Source organism: Toxotes jaculatrix, chromosome 4, assembly GCF_017976425.1.
Source record: "Toxotes jaculatrix isolate fToxJac2 chromosome 4, fToxJac2.pri, whole genome shotgun sequence".
NCBI lineage: Eukaryota > Metazoa > Chordata > Actinopteri > Toxotidae > Toxotes > Toxotes jaculatrix.
Genome location: NC_054397.1, coordinates 20,789,607 through 20,811,721, shown reverse-complemented (window position 1 = coordinate 20,811,721; position 22,115 = coordinate 20,789,607). Strand labels below are relative to the sequence as shown.

The following is a 22,115-nucleotide window of genomic DNA, read 5'->3' as shown; positions in this document are numbered from 1 at the left end:
TCGATAATAATGATTTTTTTTTTAGTAATATTCGTACTTAGAAGACAACCGCACACAGTGTCATAGGCAGATGTTTATTTAACCACAACAGTCTGTGTTTACATGGAACAAACTCTTTGAATCTTCAGAGAATCTCAACTGGTTCATCTTCCAGAGTCTTCTCCTCCTCTGCAATTTGGGGCCATTCATCTACGGAGGCTTCAGATGCCTGAGGACACAGGCACAGACAGAAGAGTTTGTTTAGGTAGCTGATTGTTTTTTTTTTGTTTGCTTATTTTTTAATTTCATCTGTTTGTCTGATCTCACCTGATCAAATTCGTCCTCTCTGACTGCCTTCACCAAATCAGCATCCTCATCGTAGTCAAGCAGATCCTACAAGAAAAGACATTTGAGGAGTTCTGTGTCATATGTCAGGATGGAAATAATACTCTGTAAGATGAAGTGAACAATGTTTTAAATGAAGCAGATACAGAAACACTGACTAACCAGCTCGCCCCCACGTGCAGCTACCCTTCTTTCCATCTCCAGGCCCAACCTGAGACGAGAACAGCCAGGTATGTCACATATACAGATGTCTTGATACAGGCCAAGTATGTTAAACATTTTCACAGTCCCACAGCATAAAACATATGTAATATAATCCAACACGCTACCACTGAGGATACAAAGGTCTTAAGACAATTCACATTCAAATAAAAGACTAAGCAGCATTAAGGATCTATTTTTTGTGTGTGACCTTTTTAAGACAGTTATATTTCTGACTGTGAGTTACATCAGAGACCAGTTGTTGTTTCACTTCCTTTGTCATCAATAGAGATTAAAGAACAAGAACCTACTGACCCAGTAGGCGTAATACATCTACCACAATACCACATCCCCAGTTCAGCTCCAGCGCAAAACCCTTGTCACGTCATTCCCCTCCCTCATCATGTTTCCTGTCAGTCTGTATTGTCATGCTGTCTAATAAAGAAAAAAAAAAAAAAAAGAAACTCTGCACTCTGAGATTTTGAAATTAAGTAATGATGTGGAATGAATAGCACATCATCATTTTACTTTTCCACCAATGGCAGATGCTGGATAAACTGTCAACATGTACCTACTTCATAGGAAATGTGGTGATCGTTTTTCAAGGTATCAGAATTAAACAGAGAAATAACTCACAGAGACGTCTTTCCATACACCCTTCGCCCTGAAAGACGAATAAACAATGTTATTTCTTTGTAGCAAATGAGGAGGAACAACACCAGGTAAAAACAGGACTGTAAAATATCTGAAAAAAAAAAACATGATCTCACTGTAGACCACCCCAATGAAGCAACAAACGGAGACCAGAAGAATCAGGACTGTGAAACATCCAAAGACAACTGCCACTACTAAGACGGGGAGACGGCTCAGCCCTGGAGGAGCAGGAAGAAGAAAAATGAAACCAGTTATCACCCGTTTGAAGAATGTTTTACTAAAAAGAACAGTGATGAATCAACGGTACCTTCTTTATCTACGTATAGATTAATGCTGCTTATTGCAGTGGTGTTGTCAAAGCTGTCAGACACTTCACAGTGGTACGTCCCAGTGCTGCGTCTCTCTACAGACAGTATGAGGGTCGATTGTTTTGGAGAAGGGTTGTGCACGTAGTAGAAGCTTCCTCGGTCATGTAGGAGGGTATTGTTGAGGAACCAGCGGTACCGTGGATGAGATCCCTCCGCCACCTCGCAGTTCAACCTGAGGCCGACCACAGCCAAGTATTCTCCAGTGTCGTATTCATTGTCCACGGTTATGTTCACGGGCCCACGAACCAAGACTGATAGAGACATTATGGATTGAACAAAGAAACATTACATTACATAAGTAGTCTGTATCTCAGTGTCATGTCAGCAGCTTCAAACAATGCACATACCAACTTTGTAGGGTAACAATTGACTACGTTTGCTATAGTTTCCATTGTCTGCCTGGCACTGGATTTTTGAGTCCTGACCCAAGACCACTGGGACCTTAAATGTGGCGCTTCTGTCTTCACTTGTCACATTGCCAACCAATGCTCCCCCAATGTAGAGTGAAAAGGTGACAGGTGGAGTCCCTTTGGTTGACTGACAGGTGACCACGGCAGAGTAGTTGTGGGAATCCTCCTTTAACACGCTGAAGGAGATTTCAGGGGCTGACACCACATCTGAGGATGTAGGAAGATGTTATTTGTTCAGAGTAACCATGTGAAAATTAGCTGGTAGCTAACTCTGGCATGGCTGAGAGCTATGCACTGTCCCTGTTAAATAAACAAAATTGTTGTCAATGTCAAATGTCAAATTTGTAAAAGGCGAGAGTTAATCCACTGGATAACACAGCTAACCTTTGACTGTGATTACAACTTCAGAGCTGTTAGCGGAGCTGAAGACGTTGGAAGCCATACATGTGTAGGAGCCGCTGTCTTCTGAGGTGGCTCTGAGGGTGACACCGATTATTATTTCAGTAACTTTGGGATTACTTTGTTTGGATAAAGAGGACTTATTCCTTAGACAGTGTCGGACAGATGTAGTCATAGTTTATAAGTCTTACACTCCTCAAATCATTTGTAGTCTGTGGCTACTAATATCGACTACACTATGACTGCTACAAACAGAAAAATTGCCCCGTCAACCCTGCAGTACTCCCCATCAACTTGCAGCATTCACCATACCAACCACCTAGCAACACCCCACCTACAACTTAGCAACCACCTAGTATCAGCGTAGTTTTGCATACACACCACCCACAGTACAGAACTGTGTAAAAAAATCAAATTAATTTTGTTCAGCCACTCACAAGACCACCACAAGCGCCCAGTAACCCAGCAGCAGCTGTGCATGCACTCTTTGAATGGGATTCCACTGACCGTGAAATCAAGAGATGCTTATGGTGGACAGGAGACGGAGAGATGAGCCGACCATTCAGCAGCCACTTGTAGGAAACATGATTTCCAGCAGCAAGGTTACAGAGGAGCTCCAGCGGATCCCCCTCAAAGAGCTCCACTGCACCTGAGTGGACGACAATCTCTGCGTTCTTCACTGGCTCTGCAGAACAAACACAGCAAAAGACTGAGATCCTGATAGTCTTTCAAACAAATAGTAATTCTTATTGGAAAAGTAATTTTGTTTGGAAAATAAAGATACATTGATTTCCGAAGCTTAGTTTCATGTTTTCATGATTAATGGCTAAATAAGTTTACTAACCCAAAAAACAAGAATAAAAAACAAAACTTGTAATGGTGTCCAAACATGATTTTAATCACATTACATAAGTAGTCTGTTTTTCAGTGTCACATCAGCAGCTTCAAACAATGCACATACCAACTTTTAAGGGCAACGATTGACTACGTTTACTATAGTTTCCATTGTCTGCCTGGCACTGGATTTCTGAGTCCTGACCCAAGACCAGTGGGACCTTAAATGTGGCGCTTCTGTCTTCACTCGTCACATTGCCAACCAATGCTCCCCCGATGTAGAATGAAAAGGTGACAGGTGGAGTCCCTTTGGTTGACTGACAGGTGACCATGGCAGAGTAGTTGTGGGAATCCTCCTTTAACACGCTGAAGGAGATTTCAGGGGCTGACACCACATCTGAGGATGTAGGAAGATGTTATTTGTTCAGAGTAACCATGTGAAAATTAGCTGGTAGCTAACTCTGGCATGGCTGAGAGCTATGCACTGTCCCTGTTAAATAAACAAAATTGTTGTCAATGTCAAATGTCAAATTTGTGAAAGGTGAGAGTTTATCCACTGGATAACACAGCTAACCTTTGACTGTGATTACAACTTCAGAGCTGTTGGCGGAGCTGAAGACGTTGGAAGCCATACATGTGTAGGAGCCGCTGTCTTTTGAGGTGGCTCTGAGGGTGACACCGATTATTATTTCAGTAACTTTGGGATTACTTTGTTTGGATAAGAGGACTTATTCCTTAGACAGTGTCGGACAGATGTAGTCATAGTTTATAAGTCTTACACTCCTCAAATCATTTGTAGTCTGCGGCTACTAATATCGACTACACTATGACGGCTACAAACAGAAAAATTGCCCCGTCAACCCTGCAGTACTCCCCATCAACTTGCAGCAATCACCATACCAACCACCTAGCAACACCCCACCTTCAACTTAGCAACCACCTAGTATCAGTGTAGTTTTGCATACACACCACCCACTGTACAGAACTGTGTAAAAAAAATCAAATTAATTTTGTTCAGCTGCTCACAACACCACAACAAGCACCCAGTAACCCAGCAGCAGCTGTGCATGCACTCTTTGAATGGGATTCCACTGACCGTGAAATCAAGAGATGCTTATGGTGGACAGGAGACGGAGAGATGAGCCGACCATTCAGCAGCCACTTGTAGGAAACATGATTTCCAGCAGCAAGGTTACAGAGGAGCTCCAGCGGATCCCCCTCAAAGAGCTCCACTGCACCTGAGCGGACGACAATCTCTGCGTTCTTCACTGGCTCTGCAGAACAAACACAGCAAAAGACTGAGATCCTGATAGTCTTTCAAACAAATAGTAATTCTTATTGGAAAAGTAATTTTGTTTGGAAAATAAAGATACATTGATTTCCGAAGCTTAGTTTCATGTTTTCATGATTAATGGCTAAATAAGTTTACTAACCCAAAAAACAAGAATAAAAAACAAAACTTGTAATGGTGTCCAAACATGATTTTAATCACATTACATAAGTAGTCTGTTTCTCAGTGTCACATCAGCAGCTTCAAACAATGCACATACCAACTTTTAAGGGCAACGATTGACTACGTTTACTATAGTTTCCATTGTCTGCCTGGCACTGGATTTCTGAGTCCTGACCCAAGACCAGTGGGACCTTAAATGTGGCGCTTCTGTCTTCACTCGTCACATTGCCAACCAATGCTCCCCCGATGTAGAATGAAAAGGTGACAGGTGGAGTCCCTTTGGTTGACTGACAGGTGACCATGGCAGAGTAGTTGTGGGAATCCTCCTTTAACACGCTGAAGGAGATTTCAGGGGCTGACACCACATCTGAGGATGTAGGAAGATGTTATTTGTTCAGAGTAACCATGTGAAAATTAGCTGGTAGCTAACTCTGGCATGGCTGAGAGCTATGCACTGTCCCTGTTAAATAAACAAAATTGTTGTCAATGTCAAATGTCAAATTTGTGAAAGGTGAGAGTTTATCCACTGGATAACACAGCTAACCTTTGACTGTGATTACAACTTCAGAGCTGTTGGCGGAGCTGAAGACGTTGGAAGCCATACATGTGTAGGAGCCGCTGTCTTCTGAGGTGGCTCTGAGGGTGACACCGATTATTATTTCAGTAACTTTGGGATTACTTTGTTTGGATAAGAGGACTTATTCCTTAGACGGTGTCGGACAGATGTAGTCATAGTTTATAAGTCTTACACTCCTCAAATCATTTGTAGTCTGCGGCTACTAATATCGACTACACTATGACTGCTACAAACAGAAAAATTGCCCCGTCAACCCTGCAGTACTCCCCATCAACTTGCAGCAATCACCATACCAACCACCTAGCAACACCCCACCTTCAACTTAGCAACCACCTAGTATCAGTGTAGTTTTGCATACACACCACCCACTGTACAGAACTGTGTAAAAAAAATCAAATTAATTTTGTTCAGCTGCTCACAACACCACAACAAGCACCCAGTAACCCAGCAGCAGCTGTGCATGCACTCTTTGAATGGGATTCCACTGACCGTGAAATCGAGAAATTATGAGAAGCAGGGTGGACAGGAGACGGAGAGATGAGCTGACCATTCCGCAGCCACTTGTAGGAAACATGATTTCCAGCAGCAAGGTTACAGAGGAGCTCCAGTCTCTGCCCCTCAAAGAGCTCCACTGCACCTGAGGGGACGACAATCTCTGCGTTCTTCACTGGCTCTGCAGGACAAACACAGCAAAAGACTGAGATCCTGATAGTCTTTCAAACAAATAATTCTTATTGGAAAAGTAATTTTGTTTGGAAAATAAAGATACATTGATTTCCGAAGCTTAGTTTCATGTTTTCATGATTAATGGCTAAATAAGTTTACTAACCCAAAAAACAAGAATAAAAAACAAAACTTGTAATGGTGTCCAAACATGATTTTAATGATTTTTTTTGTTTGTTTGTTTGTTTTTACCAAGGCAGTGGTGTGGCTTTAGGGCTGGAAATGTTGTTCTGTGAGCAATCTGTCTGTGAGCCACAGACTACGGATTGCCATTAAACTTTGACACTCATGGTCCCCCAGAGGGTGAATCTTACTATGGTGGTCCTATGACTTTTCTTCAAGCTCAACCATGAGGTTGACATTTTTGGTTTTGAGTTAAATAACTTAAACATTACTTAGACTACAGTGGAAGTTGGTGCAGCCTAGGTTCAAGGTTCCTTAACTTTTATTCTGCCCCCACCATTAGGTCAAAATTTCAATTTACACATTTTGGTGACCGAATATTTGCAAAATTAATTATTTTACTATCAACCTCAGCTGTACCTTGGGTTTAATACTCATTAGTAAATGCTAGCATGCAAACACACCAAACTTAGTGCATGAGCATAGTAAACAATGGACCTGACATTAGCATTTAGCTCATCGCTCATTGTGAGTAAGTACAGCCTCACAGAGCAGCTGGCATGGTTGTAGATTCTAGTTTCTTCATCATCAGATTACAGGTATATGATATGTACTTTAATTTAACAGACAAAATTTGCATAACAGCTATTTGTGCTGGCCACCGAATATACATTTTTAAGGGGAAAGTGTCCAAGTTACATTTATTCATTATGGAATCATGGAGATTTAGTTGAGTTTAGCTATGACTGTATGTTTAGCTGGCTAACTATTGTTCAACCAGGTGGTTTCATTCTGATGTACTTATGATATATGATATTTTCCTGGTAATAAAGAGACTCACCAACAACCTTCAGGTGGTGTTTGTCGCTAAAAGTGGGCTTTATGTTAGTGTTGTTCTGTGCGCTGGCCACACACTCCAGGTTTCCCTCATGGGTAAGTTTGATCACCAAGTGGAAGAGTCCAGGTTCCCCAGCCAGGGAGGTGTATTCGCCCAACTGCCTGGCATGGCTACCCCTCCTAAAAACATGTTGATAATTAAAGGGATTTTCTATCAATGTTTTTTTCTATCAATGTTTTCTTTTTTTAATGCAGTGATTAATACTACTACTAATACTAATACTCACTTGAATAACTTCAGCAGGATAGACTCATTCTTTGGGTGGCTCGAAAGGGAACAATTAAATACAGTGATGTTTTTCAACAAAGCCTCAGAGGGACCTGACAGATGTGGCTTCTCCAGAATTAACTGATCTATCAATAAATAAATAAATAAAATAAAAACACATGCACAAACACTCAACAGAAAGAATCACAAGTTACAAAATATTCTAATATATTAATATTATGTGTTAATTTACTATGCATAGACACACAATCAAACAATACAACTAACTTACCGCTCTCGCTGCTACAGTAGCACAGCCCTGTAAAGAAGAAGAGGAAATTAAATAGTTTACAAGTCTCAGTCTACTTTACTGTACAGTAGTGCAGCTTGTGTTGGTTAGCTTACCCAGCATGACCAGAAAAAGGGAAGCAAACATTCTTAAAGCCAAACTACTGACTTCAATACAACTGTAGACATCAAATGTGATACTCTACGCTGTGTAATTCAGGAGTTTTGACAGTTTCGGAGCGTTGAAGCACTGTGGGTGAAAAAATACACACACACACTTAGAAACATGTGCAAATAACTGATAGCATTAAACTTCACCTCCCTGCAGTTCCCTCCCTCCCTGTAAACATCACAACTGTCACGCTTCATGTTTTTGAAAAATGTGAATATAAAAGAAAAACAACCTCAGTCAAACACACTGTGAAGTGGTGTAGTCAAGCATAATTTATTTTCATTGGTTTCACAAAAAATACTAGTTTTTTTTTTATCTTGTTTTATTTATTTGGAAATAAACATGACAGTATACAGTAGTTTTGCAGAAAAGTATGGTCTCAGTCTTCTTAATTAAATATTCCACCAGTTAAAAGTAGCTTAACTTGGCAGGTTGGGAAAAGTAGAAAATGCAGTACTTGCAGAACAACAACAAAAAAAGCTGCAAATTTAAAGTTAAATATTGGCAATTTGCATGAAGAGCTGATAAATTTGATGAGAGGCGCAGGATCTTCCTCTTGTGTCAAACTGTGCTCTCTGTGATCTGAAACTGAGAGCGAGAAATAAGGGTTACAGTCTCTTTTTGTTTACACCTGGTCTGTTTGTCAGGATGAAAACGAACCCAATAATTTACTCAGAAGTTTCCTTGAGAAAACTACATAAAATTTTACCAAAATTTTCCAAGAACCTTACTGGGAATTGACATTTACATGTCTGTTCATGTCTAGGAAATTATAGGAATCTAAGGGAACTATAAAGTAGAGTGTTACCAGACTGTATGTCATGGTTTACTGATTTAAAATCATTGTGTCATGACTAGCCCCTAAGGGGGCTGTTTTTGGGGAATCCTTTTATGTTCTGAACTCTTTTGTGGACTTTTGAACTCTTGTTTAGTTTGTTAAGTTTTGTTTATAGTTCCTGTTTTATTTTGAAATCACTGCCCTTGTGTATCTTGTCTTGTTCTACTTCCTGTCTTTGTCTTGTTTCCCTCCTTTGTGATTGTCTGGCCCGCCCTAATTGGTTTCACCTGTTGCCCCTTACCTTGTGTATTTAAGTCTCGTCGTTTCCCTGTGTTCTTGTCAGTTTGTTTTTGTCTCATGCCGTCGTCATACGTTTTGTCTTTTGCTGTGTTCCATGCCTGTGTCGATACCCAAGTCTGTTCCTGAGTCTGTTTTTTTTCCCTGTGTCTGATCCGTACCTGTGCCTTGCATTTTTCCCCACCTCATGGACTCACATTGGTTTCCTGTTTTCAAGTAAGGACTTTTGTATTTTTGGTTATTTGAGTGTTGATTATTGGCCCTGGACTCTTCCAGTGATTTTTGGTTAATTAAAAGACTTTTAGTTCTACCTTTCTGCCTATCTTGAGGGTTTTTGCGTTTGGGTCCTAGTCCTTGCTCCCCTAGTCGTGACACATTGTGTCTTGATTGTCTGTTTACCTGACTGTGGACGTCACAGTCTGTTGAAGAATTGTCCACCTCCTTGCCTCCTGACTGGGACGTGGGTGCAGACAGAGGTGCATCAGGACTGGGATGGGAAGGTACAAATGTTGATGGACAGGTTGGTTTGAGTTACAGAAACAATAAACTTTCTTATGTCCACTGAAATTAAGCTTACCTTGACATAGCAAAGTGGGCAAGAGCTGAAAAAGAGAGAGGTGGAGATAGAGGAACATACAAGTTCAGTCATATATTTTCAGTCAGTGAATTTGTCCTTCACACATACTCGGACACGCACCTTTGCTGTGGTTAAACATCCTGTAAACACAGACTACGCCCACTGCCATCATCAGAAGAAGGAAGCAACAGAGCGCTATACTGATAATCTCGATAATGTTCAGTAGACCACCTGTGGAAGAGATGGGACAAGACCAGTGAAGTATGACACACTGTAGAGTGGACATGTAAGTCGTTTAAATATACAATATGGGCTTTTTACTTGGTGGTGTTTCAATGGAAGATGTTGCTTGATGTGTGGAGTTAAGGATCCTGTCTGACTGAAAGTAAAAAATATGATGTGGTAAAGAGTGCAGAGGTCCCACACAAAGAAGACATTTATAAAAGGCACATAGCAGAGGTTAAGAAATGTCTGAAACGAAAAGAAGTCAGTTAAAGGAATAGTTTGACGTTCTGGGGAATATGCTATTTTTGCATCTTGCCAAGAGCAAGGCAACAACAAAACTGATGCCACCCTCATGTCTGTGTGGTAAATATTACGCTACAGTCAGCAGCCAGTTAGCTTAGCTTAGCACTAACATTGGAAATGGGGGGAAACACATTATTCACATTAAACACATATCCCTGTAATTTCTTAAATCTGTACAGAAACCAGAGTGTAAGTGTCAAACTATTCTGCTAAAATTATTTAAGTTCGACACTTTGTGTTGACATTTTCACCTATGACTCGGACCAGTACAGCCACACTCTCCACCCAGGGCCCGGAGTCATCGAAGCTGTCCCTGACCCTGCAGCTGTAATACCCAGACTCCTCTGGGCCGAGTTTAGAGATTACAAGGATTCTTCCACGGTCGGTGAGGCCAATGTGAGGCAGGACGGGCCGAATGTGGGAGTCCACACGTGTCTCAGAGGGAAGGACAGAGTCGTTCAAGAGCCAGGAGATGTAAGGGAAAGTTCCTCTGCTGACCTGACAGGTCAGCCTGGCAGCAGCCAGTGTGGAGTCCGCTCTGTAGAGATACTCCACCTCCACTTTCACATCACCTCCAACTGGGACTGGACAAACAGGGAGGGGAGAGAAAGATTCATGAGGATGGGGGAGTTAGAGGTAGGACACACACATTTCCCTTACATGTCTGTGTAGCTCATACCCACTTCCAGAGTCAGAGGTTCACTCATCAACTCCTGCATCTCACTTTTCACATGACATTGTGCCTCGCCCATGTCCAGCCCAGGCACCATGGCGACAGAGAACCAGGCAAAGAGGGATTCAGTCACTGTCACTGATCCCACTTTGTTGTTATCTACTGAAAGTGAGAAGTTGACCGGGAGACTCCCCCTTGTTGACCAGCAGGTAACGTTGCCACTGTAACTGTCTTCTTCTTTGGAGATGGAGAAAGAGATGTTCGGTTTTGACACATAGGCTGGTGAGGGGAGAAGATGAGGACAAAAATGACGCGGTACATGTTAGGCAGCAGTGAGACTGAAACTAATTTAACAAACATTTCAGGCAGGTGCATGAATTAGGTTCATATGGTCAAAAATATGTGGACAGTGATTGCATGCTTTCATGGTTTGGGCTGGACCCCTTGTTTCCAGTTAAGGTAACTCTTAATACTACAGCATACAATGATATTTTGGACAATAGTGTGTTTCCAACTTTGAAGTTTACTGAAGACATGTCATTGCTCCCAGTCATAAAGCTAGGAACATGAAGATTTTTTTTTTCACAGTATCACACAACATCAGTGACAAATGGGAAGCAAGTTCCTACAGACAAGTCCCAAAATCTTGCAGAAGTCCTTCTAGCAGCATTTTAATGCCCATAATTTTGGATTGAACAATGTCTGAATGTCCACATAATTTTTGCCACATAGCTTATTTTCAAAAAGTGGTGATGCAGCATTTTGGGTGTAAAGGCCCAATTTGGTAAAAGAAATCAGCTCTTTGTGGTTGAAACTCTTACGGTTTTGTTTTGTTTCAGGAGAACTAAGTGTCAGTGTGTTTCCACGTAACCGTGACAATGCTGATGTTTGCAGGTTCAGTCTTTACCATGGACACATCTTGCCTCAGTGTGTTAGCATACTAATATTTAGTATTAGTGCTTAGCACGAAGCACAGCTGAGGCTGATGGGAATGTTATTAGTTTGCAGCTATTTGGTCATAAACCTAAGTTTTGGTCAAACTGAAAATTTGACCCAACGATGGCTCTACATGAAATGTTTAGGAAACACAAACATTATTACAGTTCATCCAGAGGGGAATGTGACTGTAGATTTTTCATTTAAATCCAAAAATGTCAACCACCTGATGGCTCTATAGAAATTGTCAAATGGTCACCAAATTAAGTACAGTTCATCCTCTGGGAATCATGAATGTCTGAAACCAAATTTCATGCAAATCCCTTCAAGGGTTGTTGAGATATTTCAGTCTGGACCTAAAGTGGTGGAATGACTGACAACCAGTGTGGTTAAAAATGATCATGAATTATTCATTATCTCCACTTTCTGGTAAGTCTTCAGTTACTTTTATATTTTTGTTGACATGTACCTTTGACTGTCACCTGGACCACCCTGCTGCTTGAAAACCTCCTGATGTCTTGCACACTGGACCAAGCCATGCAGTAATAGTCCCCTGAAAGCTCTGGAGTCACCCTCTTCATCACTAGCTTGTTCCCAGTGAGGTGGAAAAAGGGAGAGGTTGAAGATGTTATTTCCTTCTTATTGAAAAACCAGGTGTAAGAGAGGTGTGAGCCTATTGTGACGTTGCAGCTCAGGATGATGCGTGACCCCTCGTATGCGACTGGGGGGAAGGGTTCAGAGGTCACTCTGGTATTCGATGCTGGAGCTAGAAATGAGGGAATGATAGATGGTTAGGAGGGAAGGGAGAAGGTTACGTTTGGGAAGGTTTGTAAAATAGCTGGTGCCTGGTACTCACTGACTACACTCAGCTTAATGATATTGCTGACTCCTGTGCCTCCTTCAGTTGTTGCCTTGCAATGGTATGACCCCTCTGACATTGCAGTGACCTTCAGGAAGAATGATGCAGGTTGGTCCCCTTGGAGATCCGTACCTGTGGCGATCAGGACACCATTGTCCCCCATCAGCTCGTAGGAGACTGGCAGAGAGGAGTTAGGTGCAATACACCGGAAAGCCACCCTCGAGCCAAGGTAGGCCATGTCAGGGCCAGTCAGGACTGGGCGAAGAGAGATTGATCCACCTAAAGAAAGACATGAAAGAAAGCAAATAGTTTGACTGGAGCACTGAGACTAAGACAGCCCTCTTTTGATAGTCGATTGGTGTCTTGACTCCTTTGTTTAGCAAATTCTGTGTCTGAGATGAAGTTGCTCTTCTATGTCTCAGGGAACTAAGCTTGATGTGTTGATCTTCTGATCGCGTGGTCGCTTTTGATCTGCCTGATTGTGCTTTGGATACAACTGATCCAGTTCCATGCACTACCCGCTTAGAAACCTTTAGTCTTGCCATGATTTGACAATGAGAAAGCCCATCTTTGCTCAGAAAAATAATTTGACTTCTGACCCTTTCACTTAATTTTCATGTTTGATACTGCTACTTATTGAGTAGTGATCTGCTGGAAACTCGAGGCACAGCCTTATTGATAACAGGTGAACAACTGGCTGCAAGTCTAGTTACTTGAACAAACCTCTGATGTGTAACTCAAATCACCTGAACATCTGATTAAATGAAAGAAATACAACTTGAGGATCTTTTGTACAAAGTAGTAATAAAGTAGAAATATCATATACTGAAAGTGACTGTGTGCCTATATTAGGCACCTAATTAGTAAAAAGTAAAAAGTATTTAAGTGTATTATCTTTCTTTTCTTTTGTATTATTTATTTCTTGGTTATGCTATTTTTAATTTTTTATTCTTATTTTATCCTTTAAACCTTTAGGGTGGGGTGGTGGTAAAAACAGAGCAGAATCTTAATATTTCTTCTTAATTTTCTTAATTTCTTCTTCATTTTAAATTACACAACTTTTTTAAATGTTTACACACACACACACACGATGATGTAAAGTTTTATAACAAAAAAAGTTTTAAATATGAAAGGACAAACAAAACATCTCAGAAAACAGAGTTGCACCTCTTTAACACACTTACTTATCTCGATGAACAAACTTGCCAGAGCTGAAAACAAAATCAACAACACAACGTGGTAAGAATATGAAGCCATTAAATAATAATCTGTTTGTTTTACCATTTTAAATAAAATTCTTCTAACTCACCCAGAATTGGCAATAAGCTAAGAGTCTGTAGATTCTTCATAACAGTGCTATGTATTTATCTTTGGCATGGTTTCTCTAGCTTGGTTGAATGTGTGTGTCACTGTGTGCATGTGTGAATCTGTGTGTGTGTCAGGGCTAGGGGTGTTACTCATGTGTTGGAAGTAGATAACATATTAGGTTGCATGTTTGGCTTCATTTTAACCATCTGTGTGTTGCTGAACACAAATAAAGTTTTAAAAAATGCACAAACCACAAAGGTTTTACTGAGCATTATAAATGAAAAAAAGATTCAGAGTTAACGGAATACATATAAAATAACAATTGCATAAGTTCTTTTTTACACAGAAACAAAATTCACACACTGTCTGTAAATTGTATAAACCACGCTTAACACACTCACAGCCAACATCCATCAAAATTTACATTCACATAAAAATGATTGCAAACTTGACATTTGCAGAAAAAATATAACAACTTAAACTGTGTATATCATGTAACTGTCAAAGTCAGAGTTCATCAACCTTTTTAGCTTTTATTTATAGGCAGCTCCAGACCATCAGGCTGTGGTCAGTCAGACTCAGGCTTTATTTTTAAGTGGAAGTCTGTGGACAGACGGACGGACCTGACAGCTCGGACACTTTAATCAGTCTATTTGTGTGGAGGTGGAGTCTTCCCAGTGACTGGGGGGGGCGTCCTCTCTGCTGGCTGCAGAACGGACCTTGCGGATGTCCTTCCGACGTCTGAGCATTGTGTTATGCTGTTTCACCAGGAAACGCTTATCTGAGCTACTCTGTGAGGGAGACACACACAAATTTGTACCCACAACATGCATGCACAGTAGAAAAGCATCACACCAACATAAACAATTCACTTGCAACCAAGTGGGTTTAACTCAAATACTTTCTTCTTTTTTTTCTTTCTAGGTATGTAAGTTGTTTGGCGATACGTGACTTACCATAACCAGCATGTCTTTCAGTCTCTCAATGGCTTTCTGATTGGCTCGTCCTCGTGACACATATGAGGTTAAGATTATGCTGAGGAAACAGAATGCGTTTCAAGTCACATTCAGTCACCATCAGATCAGTTCAGAGTCTGTTTTCAAAAACAGCTTGTACTCATTGATGATCATTACATGCATGTCACTGCACACATGGTGCTTCTGCTGTAGCTCCCTCACCTTAAAGTCTAAACAGTCTTAAACTAAGGGTATACTTGTTTTCCTTCAAACTGGAAAAAGCCATCTCCTTGCAAACACCGAGATGTTTGCTTTTCTCACTTTGCGTACGTACATTTCAGCCAGTATGAGCGGCAGGGCGAAGGCCTCAGATGCCAGGTAGCGGAGAGTGCTCTGCGCCAGGCTGGGAAGACTGTCCACACACACTCCTGTCACGTTAAATATCGTTTCTCCATTTCCAAATGGACCACAGGAGGACCTGCAAATGAACATACAGACAGGTTTGGATGTGATCCTGTAACAATAACTCTCAAACTGCAAAACAACAGCGTTACAATTAATAAAATAAATTACTGGCTGTTGGCTGAGACTCCTTGCTGGTAGAGGCTGAAGCCCATAGTGACTGCAGCCATGAGGAGACCGAGCAGCAACATGAAGTGGAACAAAACTGAAGAACTGGAGGCTCGAAACATTCGGTGCTCTGCAACACAGCACCGCATGACCGTGAACTGGAGACAGGGTTAGAAAGAGAGAGACATGTACGTTATTAGGAAATGTCCAAATACGATTGATGGTCACTGTAGAACAACAAACCATTTGAATAAAAACTGCAGTAGGAAGCTATGCTATACAACGGCAGAGAAAGACAGCTAGATAAATAAATAAATATCTCTGTGTGTACATATACATATATGTATGTGCGTGTGTTTTTTTTTCTAAAATGAAAATTTGTAGAATGTGACAATTATATGAAAAATATATCAGAATAGATTACGTGAAGGGATAGTTTTGGCATTGATTGATAATCGATGGTGTGTTTTTAGCTCATTGTTCTTATGCAGGTAGAGACTGTTGAACTGGATGGAAACATCAAGAGACACAGACACTAACATTTAACTGAACATCTCATGTTTAATATAGATGTTCTATAAGAGGTTGAGTTCCACACAACCTTTTTGATGTAGAACGTGGCCACCAGTGTGACAGTTCCTATGAGAGGCAGCAGAGGGCAGTAGTAGATTCCCACCCAGGACCCTGTCTGACTGTACACCAGATCCAACACATTGAAAGGGATCAGAAAGTGTTGTTTCCCTGACAACCGGGCCAGCAAGGATGTAGGACACTTCTTCTGAATCAACCTGTTAAACAGAGGAAAGTTCATGAATCCAGATTCAGAAGAACTCAGACACAATCTTTCCTGACTGCTGTGGAATCTGCCCGAGAAAGACATGAGACCAAGCATGACATGCATTGATCTTTGCATTCAAACCACAATGGTGACTAAGATAGAGGAGACTGCTGATCTTAACCAAACCCACTTCCTGGGGTAGTTCAGAAGAAAGGCGTTGGAAAAAGTGGCGAGGAAGTTGAAAATACACAGCTTGTACATCTCTCTGCCAAACTGGTTCTCCCTGCACTGATGCTGTAAAGAAACACACAAATGAAAAACGGGGTTACACACACACACACACACATACACACACATAAATATTTAGGGGAAATTACAAATCAGTCCCGAAAGTCTGAATGAAAGACAGTGACAGATAGCATCACTTCAACAACGTCTACACTACAGCTCAGTTCTGTAGGAACATTAAGCTCAACTCACTTTCTGATATTCGTCTGCTGTGACAAGGAAAAATAAGTAGATCCCCAGTGAGGCCAGCTTCAAGAAGATGCTCCTGAAAAAACACAGAGTGAATCTCTGCAGGTGTGTGAGTATACAGCAGGTTTTCATGTGTTTATCTCCCTGTGCACCTTACTTACCTCACAAGCGTGGTATTCACCTGCATGGTGAAAGAGTAGTCTTCAAAAGACGAGATCTTACGGAAGACGTGAGGTAGGAACAGATTGACAAAGGTGATGGTGATGGGAGGAAGATACTGGAGGAACAGACTGATCAACCAGTGGTGCCCGCTCTGAGAAACACGGTCAAAACGTTAGCCACCAAAATCAGGGACACCCAGTGACAAAACCAGATATTGAGCATCAGAGCCTTACCTCATTCAGTGATGTTTGTGTGGCGAAGAATATGAGGTAGAAGGCTCCACCCAGCAGACACAGAACGATCAGGTTGAGGATTAGCCTGAGCAGGTAGAGACGCACTCTCTGTCCAAGTGTCCTCTGAGCCACATGCAGGGAGAAACTCTGTTCTTCCAGGAACAGCTGAAGAGACACATCCAAATATCAGATCTGCAGTTATTTCATTATGTCATAAAGTGCATCAGAGAAACATAAAAACTCATAAATAAGCAGCAGGATGTGCTGGAGAGGTGTTTAAACTAAAGGCAGAAGCTCAAGGAAACAGCTTAATGAGAGGAAAGATTTGCAATTTGCAATTGCAATTCGTATTTACAGGGAGTTTTGTGCTTTTATATTTCACTTTTCAGCTGGTCACTCTGCACACATTAAATGTCCTCAAGTTCCTCAAACGATACTGCCTTGTCATTTACCACCGAAAACCTAATTCCTCCTTGTTGTTTAGCAACAATTTGAAATGCAAATAACTTATGTGTGACTGCATTAATAATGATTTTTTTATTCTACTTTTTAAAAGTTGCAAAATTGTGAAGCATTACCCTAAATTGTGTGTGATCATCCAGGTTTGATGTTATTTATGAACATTTACACTCGGTTGCCAGCTCATTAAAAACCATACAAATGCTTAGTACAACAGTCCTGCAATAAATCCTACCTTCATTAAGGTTGTAGAGTTCAGTTTCAGGTGTTGATTTGACTTTATGGTCATTTTGGAGGCTACACTTTGTGGTACTGATGAACAGTATTGTGTCACACTGAGAGGTGTTTTAGATAACTGTACCACCCTATATGTAAGGATGGCATCACATGCAGGGACTACATGTCTGTCCACGCACCTTGAGATCATTCCTGATGAAGCTGTGTTTGAGAGTGGCTGCAGTGGGATCCTGGATGGTGAAGTCCCAGCCGCAGAAAATCTTGTAGCACACATTCATATGGTAACGCTTCCCGAGCATCCAGGAGTGCTTGTAGCCAACTGTCGTTCTATCAGAGAAGTTTACAGATGAACACATCAATTACAGACGCTTTCTTGTAAGAAATAAGATGTAAGGTGAAACTTTGCTGCTGTACTGTCAGCTACTGACTACTGACTTGCGGACCACCATGATGAGACTGAGGATGAGGATGACGAGGATCCCAGCAAAGTACAGCAAAGGTGTATTCAAGCACGGCAAATTCAGGGAACCACGCGTGTAAAAGCCAAAGAAGACGGGAGAGCGCTCCAGATAGCCCTTTGGAGAGGAGAAGACAAGTAAAATTAGAAGAAACATGTAAAGAAAGCACAGCACAGGACACACATACATGCACAAAATCTTACCGATCCCAGGAAGAAATTTAAAACTGAGTCATTGGCTTCAAACCTCAAAGGTTCTGTAAAACACAATCAAAGACGATAGTGTATTTTTAAAAGTCTATATCCAGTTGTGGTAAATTTGCTGTGATATGTCATTGGAGCTGACTCACCACTTCTGTTGCTCCTGCCATAAAATGCTGTAGGCCCCAGAATGAAACCGCAGATAAGGACACAGTGTAGCAGGTTCAGGTAAATCAGGTATCTGAGGAAAACAAAATAGGCCTTTACGCCAACTCCAAACCTGCCTGGAACAGATAAACAGTGAGCATTAGGATAATTAATTGTGCAACAACATTAAAGTGCATGGTGAAGTTCTCTGGTCACTTCCTGCAGGCCTTTTTTACCTTCAATGGCGCGGAGAGTATGCTGCCATGGCAACAGGCCTGATAGAGCTTCTCTCATCTGCACCCACACCCTCCTCCTGTTGATGCTCTGGCTCCGCCTCCAGGACTGCCAAAAACCAATCTTGCTGATCTGCATCTTCCTCCTGTCCCTAATTTACAGTATAAACATAATAGTTAATAAAATTCCTCTGTATCTGTATCACATATTTAACCCTTTACCCTAAACATGAAAATACTTTCAACATGATACCTGACCAAAATCTTAACATGAAGCAAACAAATATTTTATGGCAGACAAAGGTTTGAACGTATGGGGTTTGACAGTATACTCCACTGATTTTAGGACAAACTGCGAAAGAACTGGACTTGTGGAGGTGTGGAAGGTATGGGTGTTTACCAGGCAGGGAGACTGCAATGATGTTGAGATGCATTGTGGGAATTGTGGGATCCATTGTTTTTGGAGCTCTATCCATCCAAGTAAAAGTCAGGATATTTTGGCCTGTACAGTGTATCTTTGATTTATTTTTTTTTTAATCTGTGTCCCACCCCATCTCCATAAAAATACAACATTTTATCAGTGGAATTCCCCTTTAAGTCATCAAGAATGGCAGGATATGATAAGAATACAGGCCTGGTTTCCCAACAAATATTCCCTGAAGGAAACACAGACTGGGGAACAGGAACAGAATTTGAAGGGCTTGTCTGTTGTGTTGTTGTTGTTTTTTTTTTTTTAGAAAAACCTAGAAGTTCTTTTTATAGGATTTTTCCATCTACAAATCTGAGGGTTGACTGAGTGCAAATGGGTAACGACATACAATGAACTGAGAAACAAACATAGCTGAAGTTTTAACCAGTGAACTGGCCACCAAGCATGGACACATGCAACCTTTAACATGGGCTTAAAATGGGCTTTCATTTTACTGGATCACAAGCTGAAAACATTGACAAGTACTGTTCAAAGTGATACAGACACTTAAAATAGAATATTGTAGTATGTGGATGAACTGATAAGACACTCAAATTTTTCTTTAACTCCATTATGCCATGTGTTGGAGAAGCAGGTTGGTGGAGTGTATAATAAGCTCTCCCACCTGGTTTCTCTCTTCGCCTGAAGACACATGGCCAGGTTTCTGAGTGGCTGCAGAGACTCCTTGTCTCTGGTTCCTCTGGACAGCTGGCCATTGTCCCCCTGCTCTGGGCTGCCCTGGTGGGCCTCAGAGACTTCCAAAAAACCCTGTTTGCTCTGCTCAGGCCGGCAAGCCTGGATGCTGGGCAGCTGGTCAAAGATCTCCATCTGATAGTACTCACAGGAGTCCAGCGACAGGGTGGACTGAGTGCTGTCATCTGTGGTAATAATAACATGTCATTTCATTGGGACACGTACAAGATGACGTGAATATAGATAACAGAGTTTGTATGAATACTAGGTGTTTTACTGTGCTCAGGTTTTATTACAGACTGGGTTGTAGCTGATGATTATTTTATTATTAATCTGCTAATTATTTGATGTCTTGTTTTGTCCAACCAACAGTTCAAAACCCCAAAATATTCAGATTACGCTGACGTCAAACATAAAACAGCTTGAACAAAAAAACATTTGGCATTTCTGCTTGAAAATGACCCAAACACTTATTCACTGACCAAAATAATTCTTTTTGTTTTTTTTTTGTTTTCTATTGACTGACTAATCGTCTGCTGCTTGTCTTCCTGTTTGTTTTTGTCTTTCCTGTATGTAACATAAGTAGTGTCTTGTTGTGCAGTGTTGGTTGGGTACACTGGGGTGCATGACATCCAAATAAAAATATCCAGATTCATAGATCATTCAAATGTATTCTTTTTGAATAACACCTTAATGTGTCAAAAAGAAGCAAAAGTAAAACACTGAAATATAACCCCCCATGCAATAATCACATGATTCACACCAGACCACCTGTGTGGAAGCTGCATGTTATCCAGAATATCACAGAGTCTGCTCTCAAACTGAATAAATATCAACAGCATGTTGGATGGTTTGCATGTAGTTTTTGACGTTACTGCGTTAGACATCAACCAGCTACTTATACTATTCACAAACAGCAATGTAATTGTGGCTCTTTGTTTCATTTAGTAGTAAGCTTTACATAGAGATGATAAATGCAAAGGAACATTTATATTAGTTTCCATTACCTGACAAGAGCCTCGTGAAGTTGACAGTATTGGGCTCTTCCATTTTTTCTCCCCGAACTTCCTCTTTTACAACAAAAACCCAATCTTCTCACTTCATATACAACACCAGGTGCTTTTTGCACCTCACATCAACTTCCCAATGAAGTGAAGACCCCCAGCAGCTGAAGCGTTCTCCCTCAAGTCCTGTTGTTGTTGCTCACTTTCTGGCAGGTGGAGCAGATGTTAGATGTGTCCATACACAGAGTGACTGTGACTGTGTCTGAATTTGACAGTTCACAGGAAATCACATGACAGGATATAGACACAGACACTGCACTGGTGGCTGAAAATATCACAAATCATTTCACAACATAACAAGAAATATCCACACATACACACTAGGCTGAAAACTGATGAAACAAATTCTGAAGGTCATAATGACATGAGTTTGGTTGTAGTTTGGATTAAGACTGAATCACCTCAGTGTCATGCTACTATAGATGGTAGTTACAGAGACAATGTAGTTTTTCAAGTTTTCAAGTTTTTGTTTTTTATACAATATTAAATAGACATTTGGTTTCAAATTACAAACTGTGAATTTCAATACTGAACATACCATTCAAGGATGATCAAGTATGAGTTTAAGGCGTGTAAAGAAATGCCACAGCCATAAGTCAATTTTTCTTTAAGCATATGTCAAAACATTAGATATCTGAGTTTTTCACTGAATCTGTGTAAACTATCGTTTACTTGACAATATTAGATAGACTTGATCTATGCTGGGTAGTGTTTCATCATTTGGAAACTGACATTTGAATCTAACAAATGGGATCATGAAGCAGAAAGACTCTTCACCCACTCACTTCACCACAAGGCCATTTGAGGTTTCCAGTCCGTACCATTTGCCGAGAAACATGAGCATGGGTGTCGTTTCTTATGTGTTCTGTCGACTTGCTCAGTTTCAATTCTACTAAGTCTATAACACTTGTAGATCATTTTGATTTCTCTTTACCTGAATGTGTTGTTCAGTTCAATTGAAGCACACTCTGCTGGATGAAGAATTCAGATCTTTTACATTAGTAAAAGTAGGAAAATCTCAAGGTAAAAATACTACACCGCAAATAAAAGTTCTGCATTCAAAACCTTACTTACAAAATGTACGCCCTTAGAGGTATTCATTACAGCAGAATGATCCCTATTCTTCAGTAAATGAACAGTATGTAGATATTTTCCTCCACTGTAGGAAAGAAGCAGGGTTGACCCTGAACAGGATGCCTTTTCCATAGGAAAATCAGGGGTCTTACTAATCAAAGATGGTTCAGTTGTGTTTACATTTTTCAGTAAGCCATAACAATGGGACAATGAGCCAGCTTGAACACTACCAAGATGCTGGAACTGAGGCAGCTAAAAGGAATTCAGCCATTATTAATGTTATTAACATGTGCTTTTCCTTTTCTGGCATGTCAGAAG

General features: G+C 40.9%; 3 protein-coding genes across 11 annotated transcripts; all 3 read right to left on the bottom strand.

The window, feature by feature from the left end:
• Positions 1-65: 65 nt before the first annotated feature.
• Positions 66-7,710, bottom strand: si:dkey-93h22.7 (Fc receptor-like protein 5). Of its 2 annotated transcripts, XM_041037349.1 has the most exons (19): positions 7,577-7,710; positions 7,464-7,490; positions 7,191-7,317; positions 6,908-7,083; positions 5,710-5,893; positions 5,188-5,279; positions 4,741-5,010; positions 4,287-4,464; positions 3,765-3,856; positions 3,318-3,587; positions 2,864-3,041; positions 2,342-2,433; positions 1,895-2,164; positions 1,487-1,798; positions 1,296-1,397; positions 1,162-1,189; positions 487-535; positions 307-372; positions 66-208 (listed from the first exon to the last, which is right to left on the bottom strand). In XM_041037349.1, the coding sequence occupies exons 1-19, from the start codon at positions 7,605-7,607 to the stop codon at positions 125-127; spliced, it is 2,628 nt and encodes an 875-aa protein (XP_040893283.1). In that variant the 5' UTR covers positions 7,608-7,710; the 3' UTR covers positions 66-124. The 2 variants fall into 2 exon arrangements, with proteins under 2 accessions (XP_040893283.1, XP_040893284.1); XM_041037350.1 differs by lacking the exons at positions 4,287-4,464; positions 4,741-5,010; positions 5,188-5,279.
• A 182-nt stretch (positions 7,711-7,892) lies between these two features.
• On the bottom strand, positions 7,893-13,697 carry LOC121180751 (pregnancy-specific beta-1-glycoprotein 4). Of its 7 annotated transcripts, XM_041036383.1 has the most exons (11): positions 13,589-13,697; positions 13,464-13,490; positions 12,277-12,558; positions 11,890-12,186; positions 10,491-10,763; positions 10,063-10,395; positions 9,605-9,658; positions 9,404-9,514; positions 9,284-9,308; positions 9,082-9,193; positions 8,233-8,473 (listed from the first exon to the last, which is right to left on the bottom strand). In XM_041036383.1, the coding sequence occupies exons 1-11, from the start codon at positions 13,626-13,628 to the stop codon at positions 8,402-8,404; spliced, it is 1,626 nt and encodes a 541-aa protein (XP_040892317.1). In that variant the 5' UTR covers positions 13,629-13,697; the 3' UTR covers positions 8,233-8,401. The 7 variants fall into 7 exon arrangements, 6 of the variants coding, with proteins under 6 accessions (XP_040892319.1, XP_040892320.1, XP_040892315.1 ...); XM_041036385.1 differs by lacking the exons at positions 8,233-8,473; positions 13,589-13,697 and adding an exon at positions 7,893-8,219 and having other exon boundaries at positions 9,106-9,193; positions 13,464-13,563; XM_041036381.1 differs by lacking the exon at positions 13,589-13,697 and having other exon boundaries at positions 8,232-8,473; positions 13,464-13,563.
• tmc8 (transmembrane channel-like 8) lies at positions 13,376-21,919 on the bottom strand. Of its 2 annotated transcripts, none has more exons than XM_041036377.1 (16): positions 20,667-21,919; positions 19,592-19,844; positions 18,501-18,649; positions 18,267-18,401; positions 18,121-18,173; positions 17,895-18,034; positions 17,639-17,786; positions 16,757-16,928; positions 16,530-16,698; positions 16,372-16,444; positions 16,082-16,185; positions 15,715-15,901; positions 15,117-15,271; positions 14,878-15,021; positions 14,544-14,622; positions 13,376-14,378 (listed from the first exon to the last, which is right to left on the bottom strand). In XM_041036377.1, the coding sequence occupies exons 1-16, from the start codon at positions 20,707-20,709 to the stop codon at positions 14,232-14,234; spliced, it is 2,151 nt and encodes a 716-aa protein (XP_040892311.1). In that variant the 5' UTR covers positions 20,710-21,919; the 3' UTR covers positions 13,376-14,231. The 2 variants fall into 2 exon arrangements, with proteins under 2 accessions (XP_040892311.1, XP_040892312.1); XM_041036378.1 differs by having other exon boundaries at positions 16,530-16,681; positions 16,764-16,928; positions 20,667-21,917.
• Between the last annotated feature and the right edge of the window lie 196 nt (positions 21,920-22,115).

Coding starts and splice junctions, on each gene's coding strand:
- si:dkey-93h22.7 (XM_041037349.1), bottom strand. CDS start 7,607: ATGTTTGCTTCCCTTTTTCTGGTCATGCTGG. Junction 536..1,161: donor GTGTATGGAAAGACGTCTCT/GTGAGTTATTTC, acceptor TTCTCGTCTCAG/GTTGGGCCTGGAGATGGAAA. Junction 209..306: donor GAGAGGACGAATTTGATCAG/GTGAGATCAGAC, acceptor CTGTGTCCTCAG/GCATCTGAAGCCTCCGTAGA.
- LOC121180751 (XM_041036381.1), bottom strand. CDS start 13,563: ATGGTAAAACAAACAGATTATTATTTAATGGCTTCATATTCTTACCAC. Junction 10,764..11,889: donor GGTCCAGGTGACAGTCAAAG/GTACATGTCAAC, acceptor TCCCCTCACCAG/CCTATGTGTCAAAACCGAAC. Junction 9,659..10,062: donor TGTACTGGTCCGAGTCATAG/GTGAAAATGTCA, acceptor ACTTTCAGTCAG/ACAGGATCCTTAACTCCACA.
- tmc8 (XM_041036377.1), bottom strand. CDS start 20,709: ATGGAAGAGCCCAATACTGTCAACTTCACGAGGCTCTTGTCAG. Junction 18,650..19,591: donor CAGGCGAAGAGAGAAACCAG/GTGGGAGAGCTT, acceptor ACTGTAAATTAG/GGACAGGAGGAAGATGCAGA. Junction 16,445..16,529: donor GTGAATACCACGCTTGTGAG/GTAAGTAAGGTG, acceptor GTGTTTTTTCAG/GAGCATCTTCTTGAAGCTGG.